At 41.0% G+C, this 12,515-nt stretch overlaps 1 protein-coding gene across 1 annotated transcript in view; it reads left to right on the top strand.

Moving 5' to 3' along the window:
* Positions 1-923: 923 nt before the first annotated feature.
* CRISPLD1 (cysteine rich secretory protein LCCL domain containing 1) overlaps positions 924-12,515 on the top strand; it is a 46,922-nt gene continuing 35,330 nt past the window's right edge. Inside the window, exons 1-2 of the mRNA XM_004436299.3 lie at positions 924-1,338; positions 2,324-2,643. Coding sequence (XP_004436356.1) covers positions 2,386-2,643 — 258 coding nt within the window. The 5' untranslated portion in view covers positions 924-1,338; positions 2,324-2,385. The remainder of the gene's footprint in view (positions 1,339-2,323; positions 2,644-12,515) is intronic.

The following is a 12,515-nucleotide window of genomic DNA, read 5'->3' as shown; positions in this document are numbered from 1 at the left end:
AAAGGAAGCAAAGATAAATGAATTAAATGCTTCTTAATAAAAAAAAAAAAACACCCTACCTGTAGAAGCAGCACCACATTCAGTAGAGTGAGCCTTTGTGAATTGAAAATTAGTAATTTTCCTACTCCAGATTATCACTAGGACAACAGAGAAACTGACTCTCATTTCGCTATCAATTCTAGGGCTGGGTTTTGAATTCCTGTCAGCATAACTGAAATTAATTGAGGGTATCCTTTATATCAACTCCAAAAATGTCTACATCATTAAAAAAAAGTGCTGCGGTCACCATAGGAAGCGAATGCCACATATTTTATGGATGAAGTGGGGCTCTCAACTGTCAGGCAATCCCCAGTCACAGATCACCCATCATTTTCTGAAACCCCTTCCCCATCTGGTCATTATCAAGGTTTAACGGAGCCAAAAAGAGCAACTTCTCAATTCTAGACACTGAGTCCTGGAAACAGAAGCATGCACTGGAGAAAATAAAAGGAAAAGCTTTTCTCTCTCCCCATCCAAGCCCCAAGTTCTCCAAGATGGAAGGTGTTAACCCCACCCCCGCCCCTCCCCATGCTCTCTGGGGAGCTCCTTTTCTGTTAGCGTTGTTAAAGTCATTTTAGCATCTTGTCAGGAAGGAACTAGGAGGAGGATCTCGGAAAGCAGGGGAACGGTGCGGGGCGGGAGGACATGGGGCCCTCCTTGCATTCACCTCCCACAGGGTCCAGACCTTCCACTCCCGGGTCTCAGAAGCCTAAAACACGCCCACAAAGGCCAAGCGCGCTGGCCTCGCGGGGCCGGGGGAGCAGCGGGGCGGCTACTCCGCGCTCCCGCGGCGGGCGGCGGGCCAGGCCGGGGAGAGGTGGGGGTGGGCGAGGAGGGGCGCCCACGTCACGTGCGCGCGCGGGGAGCGCAATAAATGCCCGGGAGCTCCAGGGAGCGGCGGAAGCGCTCGGCGCCCGGCTCTGCGCACGGCGGCTGCAGCCAGCAGGAGCGCGAGGTCGCCGCCAGCCTTTGCCGCCGAGCTCTGCTCGTGTCCCCGCCCCCTTGTCCTGCAGAGAACGCTCGGAGACGCCGGGCGCCCACTCTAGCAAGCTAACTGGGCTGCTCCCTTTCCGCCCCAGCTTCAGGCTCTGGCTTGGGAGCTCTCTGCCTGCTGCCTCTTCCAGGTCCGAAGGAGCCGCGGAGGCCGAGGCAGCACCGTCGTCGCCCAAGGACGCGCGGTGCCCTGGTCCTTCCCGAGCGGGGCTCTCTGTGCGCAGTGGTGCGTGGAGGCTGGGGCGGCTGCAGGAGGCTGGCCGCCTCGCTTGGCTCAGCTCTCCGAGGGAACTTCACACTGGAGAGGTAAGAGCATTTCTAAAACACATCGCTCAGTCGTCGAGCTCCCACCTTTTCCTGTCTACCTTGTTTCTTCTTAAACCCTGCTTTTAAAAAAGCCAACTTGTAAAGAATGGTCAGACACGGAGGGTGGGTGGACTGCTCGGAAAGCAGCAGAGATGGAGACGAGCGGGAGCTTTTGCCCTTGTAAGTGACTGGTGGGTTTCACCTCCTGTCGCGCGCTTTACGTTTGGGTGAAGGGAACGGTGCGCGCCTGCGGCGTGTGGGAGGGAAAGTTCTCAAGTTGCTGGTGAACCGTTGGCTTTATCGGGTGCGGGCCACAGGTTAGGCACACACTTTCCAGGAAACAATGATTAAGTTCTTGACCTGCACCTGGGTAAGAGGAGGCTTTCCCCCAGGGTGACTTGAACGCAATGCATTCATTCGCATTGCTTCACTGGGCCCTCTAGGTGTACCCATGGATATATGTATGAATAACATCTTGTATTTCTTTAAAGCATTCACCTCAATTTCAGAATGTTGTGGACGTTCTGAATGTCTCTGAACTGGAGATGGGACATGAGGGTAAATTAATACCTTAAAGCATAGAAACGTGGACCTCTAGATTGGTATAAAACATTCTAGGTAGAACACAGCCTTTGCAAGCTGTATGTATTATGCAGGCGTTTCAAGCCTTGTAATTCAGAAATTACTTTTTAATTCTTTGACTCTTCTGGGCTACTTTTGCCGTTTATTTTTGGCCTCGTGCATATTATCGTGGAAACTCTGGGTGTCTCTTTTGTGGAAACAATGCATTGTGCAAAGTCCTCTGGAGGAAAAGTTGGTTGCAGATAAGTTATTTCAAAAAGTGCGTGTTCAGACAGTGCTGGCAGTGTAACATATAGACACATCAAGCTGGTACGCTCCCTTTGTAACTGTTGTTTTACTTTTGTGATTGGAAAACTAATATCTGCCTAGAGTTTCACCTTAATCACACTGCATGTCGTTATAGCCAGGAGGAGTGGAAGAGGCTGTCTTGGACATTTGCCCGGGGAAGTCCTGAGATCACTCATTATGAAGTGTACCGCGCGGGAGTGGCTCAGAGTAACCACAGTGCTATTCATGGCTAGAGCCATCCCAGCCATGGTGGTTCCTAATGCCACTTTATTGGAGAAACTTTTGGAAAAGTACATGGATGAGGATGGTGAGTGGTGGACGGCCAAGCAAAGAGGGAAAAGGGCCATCACAAACGATGACATGCAGAGTATCTTGGACCTTCATAATAAGTTACGAAGTCAGGTGTATCCAACAGCTTCTAATATGGAGTATATGGTAAGGAAATTTTTCATATGGTGGGTACCAAGAAATGTTTATTGATGCTTTCAGCCTCCGTGGTTATATTCCTTTGTGCTATTATTTAATCTTTACCATTTTTCTTGTATGAAATTAAAAACGTTTTCTTTGAGAGTGTCTTCCACTGCATGTTCTTTTATTAGTGTTCCTTTCATTCTAGAAGCTTTTTGAATTTCAAAGTAGAATTAAATACCTTTAGATGCAATGTGCCTACTAAGTGCTCTAAATTCTACCCCTACTGGGAAGATTCCTATGCTGAAAATGCTGAACAGCTGGTGTATTTGCTTTTAAGTAACTTAGTAGAACAGTTGCTTCCTGCTTTCTAACTGATGGAACCTAATTATGAATGGTGGATCTGAAAAATGAGGGACCAATAATTTGAAGAAGCTTTCCAGATTGCTGATTTTACGTATATATGTGTATATATATATACACGCACGCACGCACACACACACACACACACACACACACAGAGATATATACATACATATATACATATAAATATATAGTTTCTAATGGGTCCTTGTTTCTTACAAATACATAAATGACACATTGTAAAGGGTACATTTCTGTGGTTGCTTTGTGTTAAGGACTGCTTTGGCAATGGCTTTTTTTTTTCCTTCTGAATTTATTTGTGAACTTTGAAAATAAGCCTGGGCAAAGGATTAAAGGAAAATATGTGACTTATCCTTAGTAACCTTATACTTACTCTTAGAGTAAATTAGCAAGTTGGGGCAACAGAATTACTTTTTTAAGACCATTAGCATGTAACTCATTAATATACTACTTCATACCCTAAATATTTAGAAAATTTTTCAAAAATCTATACTACTTGCATGAATTAGGAATGCACTAGCAAAGACTGATAAATAATCATTGATGATAGCAGACTTATTTAATGGACATTAGGAATAACATTTCTCCTTTGGATACATTGCAGGGTGCAGTTAATCTTAATGCATTCTAGTTTTTCTTTTTTTCTGCGTTTACATTACTTTTGATGGGTATTCTCCGTTTAGGTACTCTCATGAAACATGGTAGTTCTGAGTTCACGTTACCCATGATAAAATACTGCATTATATTAATTTTAACTTCTACTAGAAAAATATTTTATCCTAAATAAAGTAGGTAGTACTCAAGAGAACTCATCAGAGATTAAGAATCAGGGCATGGCAGTCAGGCTGTCTGGGTTTAAGTTCTGGCATGGGACTGATACCCACTGGCTATGGGACTTTGGGTAACTTAGTTATTTCTCTCTACTTTAGTTTCCTTCTGTCTAGCATATATACTCACCTGACAGGGTTGTTATGGCGGTTGAATGAGATAACCTTTGTAAAGTTTAGCTCATTACTAGGCATATTGCAAAGTCCTTGTGAATGTTACTAAGATATACAACTAATTTTATGTCTCGTACTGTTTAAATAGATTATTTGAGGAAATAGTTAGCTCTTTTCAAAATTCTCTGCAGGATATGACATCTGTAATGTCTCATATTTCTGCTTTTTGTGTGTTTTAAAGTGTTTGTCTAAAGTAAAAAATTTGATGACTTCTTCATCTGTGAGCTTTCAAACAGAAAAAGCCAATTATGGAGGTTTTCCAAGTAGGCCGCTCTATGCTTATTCCATGTGGATAGGTATTCAGTTGCTTTTTATTTAAAATAAGGAAGAACTTGGGAGTTCAAGCCCACAAAAAGAAATCTGAGAATATTTGTGTGTGTTTTAAGTAATATGGAAATAATGAAAGAACAGTTCTGTGAATCGTTTTTATGTCTGTCTTCCAAAGAAAATAACTGCCTATTGTATGAGGTCTGGTCTGGGATGTGTTTGTACGAGTTTCTTTTTAGTTTCACTGGTTTTGTTTTATCCTTGAAATGTAGATTCAGAAACCATTCAGGGTTTATGTTGTGTTGCCCTTAGATACTATTAGCCCTGGAACTGTGTCTTGGCCATTAACTGAACTGCAGAGGAGTTCATTGTCCAACTGTAATATTGGAACACACTTTCTAGAATACACATTTAAGGGCAAGTCTAAAAGGACAATACTATTTTATTTGAAATACTGTTGATTTATGTAGTGCATAATAATATACGTACAGGTGTTGATCAACCTTGTGAAAACATTTATTCAAATAGTTATTTAAAGTGTATTTATTCTGAAAAACAAAATTAAAAACTGGCTAAAGAACTGTTCCCTATAAAATCTGCAATGCCGTCTGATAACTGTCACCACTTTTGGCTGATTATACACTATGTGTCATATTACATTAAAAGTTTGAGTAGCTAGTTACCTTATTTACATCTGGTGTTTATTTTAGTCTATTCTTTGCCCTTGAACCTGTGGCTGCCAGGCCATGTCCACATTTATAAACATCACATCCCTGCTCTTACTCTTACACACATTTAATTAACAGAGTTGAAAATGGACTCTGGAAAGCCGCATCTTTTCTTGAAGAGCTTATAGGCTGATTGAGAAGAAAGAATAGACGCATTTGAAAATTTTCAAGTAAGCAGGGACACAGCATTCTTTGTTTATGTGTATGAATAATGCCAAGGGAACACAGAATAATGGAATATTCCCAAAGGGGAGAGTTAATCGATGGGGAAGATGAGATAGATGTTGTCTCTGGAAGGTGATCAGGATCATGAATTGTGGAGAGTGGACGGTGTATCTCAATTAGAGGAAAAGGAACGGACAAACATGGGGTGGCAGACTGGTTGCAGGGAACTGGAAGCAGATTAGGCTGATGAAAGCAGAGACCTGTGGCAGAAAGGGGAGAAATGAGCTTTGATTATAGAAACCGCTGATCCTAAGGAGAGAGATTAGCTGCATTTAATTTAGGGTAAATTGAGAAGCTGGAGCTGTTAGGTCATCGAATGAAGCTGTTGCTGAAGAGGCAATGGATTTCAGAGGAAGAAATACTAGCTTTGAACCTCAATAGCTGCAGGTTCACGTTTCATTTCTGCTGCTGCTTGCCGGTACAAGCTCTGACAGCCAGCAACCATTTTGGGCATTGTTTTTCTGGTTGGTGACATTGGTGTAAAGATATAAACCTCACAGGCTGTAATGAGAGAAGATATTTGAGACTATTGAGCACACTCTTTTTTCAAGCCTTTCCTTTCCATGGCTTTTAACCCATCACTTGGTTCTTGTATTTTTCTGGTGATTTCAGCAACACGTTCTTGTTTCCTCCTCCTCAAGTTTGTTCCCCACATTTTTACTTTTGCCCTTCTCCCTTCCTACAGGACCTTATCTATTCCTTTGACCTTAAATACCATCCGTATATGGATGGGTCCATAGTCCGTATCTCCATCCAACAGTCCTATTTGAGCTTCATTTTCATATTTCCTGCTGCCTCCTGGGTCATGTCTGTAGTGTTAGGCCACAGTTACTCCAAGCTTAAGATGTCTAAAGAGAAAACGAACTGCCTTACCCTTTGCCTCCACCTTTGCCTCTGATCCTACTTCCCTTCCTGGATTCTTTCTTGGTGAATGTCATCAACATCTGCTCAGCCCTCTCTAAGCAAAAAAAAAAAAAAAAAAAAAACCCATAAAATTGTGCATATTCTCAACTCCTGCCTTGCTCTCATTCCCTCTACCCTCTTCCACATAACATACACACACAGACATAAGTACACAGTTACAGTTACATCCCAAATTCTATAGATTCCGTCCCAGAAATATCTTTTTTTTTAATTAATTTATTTTTTTTGTGAAGAAGATCAGCCCTGAGCTAACATCCATGCCAATCCTCCTCTTTTTGCTGAGGAAGACTGACCCTGGGCTAACATCCATACCCATCTTCTTCCACTTTATGTGGGACACTGCCACAGCGTGGCCTGACAAGTGGTGCGTCGGCGTGCGCCTGGGATCCGAACCCGGGCCGCCAGCAGCGGAGCTCACGCACTCAACTGCTATGCCACAGGGCCGGCCCCCAAAAATATCTTTTGAATCCTCTCTTTTGCTTCATCCTCACCTTTGCTCATTATCTCGCACCTAGATGGGTACCAGAGCTTCCCACCCAGCAGACTATACCAATCTAGTCCTACTTTAGTTCTACGTTAGTCTGCCTTCCTCATTGTTGTGAAATCTGCCTTTTCCCTCGGACAAATCTGTGGCGGTTACTCAGCTGCACAAAACTTCTGTTAACTCCTGGGTGCTCAAAGTAAAGCCCACCTTGGTTAACTTATAAAAGGAGACATGCCCAGTCCAATATGCCTCATAGCTCTCAACTCTGTGCATGTGTTTGAATCTGTGTTCACATTGAACCACTCACTGTTCTTAAAGATGGTCGTGCTTCCGTGCCTCTTTGCTCATACAGTTTTCTCTGTACCCAGAACGCCCATGCTTCCTGTCTCCTCCTGACAAACCTTACTCAAGAGTAAGCTCGAACCTTGTCTTTCCCTAAAGCTTTCTCTGGTGCACCCATTCCCCTGCCCCATTACTTCTGTGCTCTTAAAGTATTTTATTCAAACCTATTTATGGTATTAAAATTTTCTGGCAATTAAATATTCATAAGTCTCTTTTTCTTTCCAAGACTTTGTATTTCTAGAAGGGTAAGGATTGTACTTTATTTATCTTCATAACCCTGTGCCTGATGCATAGAAGTAAACTCAGTAAATATTTATTGATTGAATATTAGTGAATGTTCAATAGATTTGTGTTGAAATAAGGGATGAATGAAAGAGTAGGTGAGATTATATAGGCAAGTATGGAGGAAAGGTAAGAAAAAGAAATTAAAATAAGTCCTGGAAGGTAGGATCTCACCAACACCAGAGATACTGACATGGAAGTTGGAAATACTAGAGATAAAGGAATAAATGCTTGATATAATTCAGGATTTTTTTTCTATTTTTTAAAATATTCATGGTATACTAAAAATTGTCCTGTAATATAGAGCTACTGAGATAATAGTAAAGGTACTCAAATCTTCTGGAATTTGAATAATAAAATGACTTAATGGGTATTTATCTCTTGTTACAAATTCTTAACATAGAGCCTCTAAAATATTATAGATTGACTAAAATCCAAAATAGTTCACTGTGATACAAAGTATGCCTAGGTCTAGAATGTGCTTTAGCAACCAGGACACTTTATCTAAAAAGTACACATGGGCCAATTTTATAAGCCATTTTCCGCTTTTATGACTATTTCCATGTCTTTTAGAGAACTGTTGACAGACACTTTCTGGGACGGTTGATGGCTGTGCCTTCTTGCTCTCACCTCACATGTGGGTGAGACTGTGGGCAGAACCTTGGCACAGCATTCTTCCAAATGTAGAACAAAACACATCTGGATACCTCTCCTTTTGCTAGGCAACCAGAGGCTCTGAGCCAGACAGCCAGTGGTACCTTAGGCCCGTGTGCACGTTGATACAAACAACAGCCTGGTTCCGGTTTGTCACTTACATTCTTTCTAAGGCCATGCTTAACATTGGAAATCAAACATTTTTTTCTTTTATGCTTCGGTACAGCAGATAATTCCAGAAACTGGACTTGGAACAACCTAGTTTGCTGAACAGGATGCGGCTAGTCTGGGTTCTGCTCTATTTCTGACTGTCTGTAGCCTGAATCCAAGCCTGAAAAAGTGATCTTTAGCTTTGAGGTTGCTCTGGTTTACTCTCATAAATCTGTATTTTGTGACGTCATTTGCCACCACTGACATATATCCAGAATAAATGCAGATAATGAAATGATGGCCTCATAACTCATTTACCCAAAGCTCAGTGTTTACACATTTCTTATCTTGCTAAAAGTATCAGGAATTCACTGCAGTTAAGTTTTATTGCAACTCTTGATTCCTAAAATGGTGGTTTTTTTCTCTGTATACTGGTGCTTGCCTGGTACTTTTCAAAAATTAAATATTTTCATCTTTTATTGACGTACAGTATAATTTACGTGCACTTAAAGGTACATGAGACATCTTTCTTGGTTCAAGAATATTATCACTTTTTAAAGTTGTTAAGGTGTCTTTATTCTATATTTAAAATTGCTTATTTAATTTTCCTTAAATGTTTTTTATTTTAGGGATATTGTTTAGATACATTAAAGTTATATTTTGTTTTAAGTTTCTTGGTCTACAGAATTTAAAATTTTATAAAACCTTAATTTGAATAGATAGTTGTTTTCTTTTAAAGACATTGACACTTCGAATTAATGTATTTTTTCCTTTCAGAAGTTACACTGTAGTTGGTAATACCTATAGGAAGAAAGTGACATGATAGCCCAGTTCTGTTGAATTTAGTATTATCCTGGAGTCCTGGGAGATTAAAGATCCCTCCTTAAATGTAAGCAGAAAATCTAGGATCTTAGAGAGGCAAGAGAAGAGAAGTAGTTTCCATAGGAGAGTGAAACACCCAGATCCAGAAAAATGCCACAAAATTTTGAAATTGCTATTGTTATTTATTCCTTCATTCAGCAGGTATTAGACGTTTACCATATGCCAGGCACCGCCTAAGACCCAGCAGTAAACACAAGAAACATTCTTTCTTGCCTGGAATAGGTGTGAAGACCCTCAATCTCCAAACTCAGAAAGGGGGCCTATGTGGCTGATAGAGAGTGAGGGTGGGAAGTAATATAGACAATGAGGTCAGAGATTTAACTGAGGAGGACAGATCCAGGTCATCGTAAAGACTCACTTTCAGTCTGAGTGGTAAGAAGCCATTTGAGCCGTTTGAATAGAAGAACAGCGTGATTTTACTTACACTTGTTCAGAATCATTCTGGCTTTGTTGAGAACAGACTTTAGGTGGTAGGAAGAGGGGCAAAGGTGTCAGCAGGGAGACTAGACTATTGCAGTGATGCATGCAGCAGTTGATGGTGACCAGGAGTGGGGTGGTAGCCGGGAAAGTGGTGAGAACTGGCACAAGTGTGAATATACCCTAAAACCTCGTTTTAATCATAACATCAATCTTGGAAAATTGGACTAATTGACTTGGCCAGCCAGGCAGCCAGTAGGCTGGGAGTTCCTCCATCTGGTGCAAGATCTAAATCCACTCAAGCGCTGGATGCGGTTTTTTGAAAACTGATGGCAGTTTGCATTCTGGTTTAAATATCAGTGGGGAACTTTTAACTTGTAGTGACCTCCAGAATGGTTACAGAGATTCAAGAAATCACCTGGTTACTTTATACCCGTTTTGCCAACCTAACTCCAAGAGGTTAGAGGAGGTGAAACCCACCTCTGCCTCCTCACTTCCCAGGATAAGAATGTCTGCTTTTTCCCACGTGGTCTGTCTTCCCCTCCTGAAAGCCAGTCTGCTCTCTCACTCTCTCCATAAACAACACAAGATGAGAACTTCAGCATGAGAAGCAGAACAGGTCAGTAGCCCAGTTCCTGCCCAGTAATCACCAGTTGCACTATCATGGGGTATCTCATTGCGAGTTTATTTCTTTTTGGAGGTATCGCAGACAGATTTTGGATGTGGGGTGTGGCTGTACAGTTTTTGCCTTAGGAACTGGAAGTATTGGAGCTACGATTTTTTAAGGTGGGAAAGACTGTGGATGGAGCAGCACTTGACAGAGGAAGCTGGAGCTCAATTTTGGATATGTTAAACTTAAGATTTAGCTTAAATATCGAAGTGAATTTGTCAAGTATGCAATTAGACATATGTGGTCTAATCTGGATCAGAAAGTTAGGATTCATCAGCATTTAGATGGTATTTAAAGCCCTGAGGAGAGATGAGATCATCAAGGGAATGAGTATAGATAGAGAAGAGACGCTGAAGAAGTGAGCCCTGGACATGCTTTGCAGTGTAGAGGTAGGGAAGGTGAGGAGCAACAGAAAGGGGAATTGAGAAGTAGGAAGAAAACCAGGGGAGCATGATGTCCTGGAAGCCAAATGAAGGAAGGCAGAAAGGATGATCAACTCCTATAGGCTTATAGCTTATATAATCTTATAAAGCTGTTAATGCTGCTTATAAAGATCAAGTAAAATGAGGGCCCCTGAATTTCACAGTATGGAGGCCACATTGGAGGTCTGCTAAAACAGTTTGAGTGGAATCATAGTGGTCCAAGAGTGGTTCAAGGAAGAATGGGATGGGAGAAATGAACATGCTTGTTCATTCACTTATTCATCAAACATGTACCGTCGCCTATGGGCCAGGTGCTATCTGTAGTCTTAACTCTTTTCTAATGAAAAGTTTTCAATTTAGTTTTAGAAGAGGTAATTCAATTAGGGAATGTATCCCAAATTTATAATGATAGTCAATAGGAAAATGCAGTTTTTTTGCATGTTTTTTTTGTAGTTACCTTTACTGAATGCCTTCACTAAAAACAAAATATTCATTTATAATTGCAGTTGAGTGACGTTTAGTTCAAGAATATTCTTTGCTATTGTTCAGTTTTGTTCTCTCATGTATTGCTTTCATGAATTTATACAACCAAATCATTGTACATGATTTAAAATTAAAATTCTCATATTTTTAATAATTTTTACTAATTCAATTAAAGCCAGATGTTTATTATGTATAGTATATACATATATTATGTGTGACATATATATATAATATTTAGTTTGTTGGAAGAAAATGTGAAAAGTCAAGTGGTAATAAATTGTCTGATGAAGTATTATAGTAAGTATGTCTAAGTAACTCTTTCCTTATTTTCCTAAATGTATGTTGCCTTCATAATTTTAAGAAGTTACAGAAAGGCTTTTTTAATTGATTAAAACATTTTGCTAGTCTCATCGATAAATTTGTGTTTAAGAAAGCGTTTAATTCAATACTGATTGAGCATTTTTGTGCCAGGCGCTGCTCTTGATCCTGGAGAATACATTCGTGTATAAAAAGTTCAAGAAGTTAATGAAAATAAGCAGAGAGAGATGATAGAGAATGATAGAGGTGGAGCTAATCATATTGGGGAGTTGGGAGAGACTTCTCTGAGTTGGTTGCTTTTGAGTTAAGAACTGAATTACAAGAAGGAGTCAGCTAAAAAAGGTACGTGGATCTACGCAGAAGGAATACTGGGCACGGTCTTTAAGTCAGGAATGAGGTGGGAGTTTTCAGGGATTATAAAGAAGGCTGGTGTGGCTGAATTTTATTCAGTAATGAGGAAAGTGTCAGAAAATGAACTAGACATATCAGCATGGGTCAGAATTCCTTTGGGGCCTTATAGGTGAGGAAAAATTTGGATTTTATTTCAAGTGAAATGGAAAGCCATGGGAAGATTTCTTGCAAAGGATTGACCTAGTCTTATTTCCAGTTTCCTGTAATTACTCTCTGTTATGGAGAGTGGTCTGAAGGAGGGCTATGGCTGACAGCAGAGAGACGGTTAGAAAGCCACTGCTATATTCCGAGTGAGAGATGGTAGTAACCGGGACCAGGGTGATAGTAATAAAGATGGAGAGACGTGGGTAGTTTCAGGGTGTGTTTTGATGGCATTGCTGATGGTTTTGTTCATCGCTTTAATGTGAAGGGTGAAGGATAAGGAGGAATCTGCGATGTTCTTAGAATTTTACTTAAGCATGTTGAGAAAGGAGGAGAAACAGACAAGAGGAGGTGAAGATGGAATCTGGGGCTTCTTTTTGACCATGCTTAGTTTCCAATGTCCTGTCATCCTCAGTTGAGTCTAACGGTCAGTGGGGAGGTGGGACTTGAGATAAAAATGTGGAAATCATGTAGATGTTATTAGGAACTGTCTTAACTGACTAAACAAAGTCATCCAAGGAGAAGATTTTTGTGGACAAGTGTTGAATGCCTTGGATTGAGCCCTGGGGTCCAGCAATATGTGGAGGTTGAGCAGAAAGGAGAAGCTAGCAAAGGAAGCAGAGAACAAGTGGTCAGCAAGGCTGGAGGAAAAGACAGGATAGACTGGTGTCTCAGAAGCTGAGAGAAAAGAGGTCAACAGGGGAGAAGTCAATG

This window comes from Ceratotherium simum, chromosome 31, assembly GCF_057802395.1.
Source record: "Ceratotherium simum simum isolate JZ-2026a chromosome 31, ASM5780239v1, whole genome shotgun sequence".
Taxonomy (NCBI): Eukaryota; Metazoa; Chordata; class Mammalia; order Perissodactyla; family Rhinocerotidae; genus Ceratotherium; species Ceratotherium simum.
The sequence above is the reverse complement of the archived record's forward strand: the minus strand, read 5'-3'. Positions and strand labels throughout refer to the sequence as shown.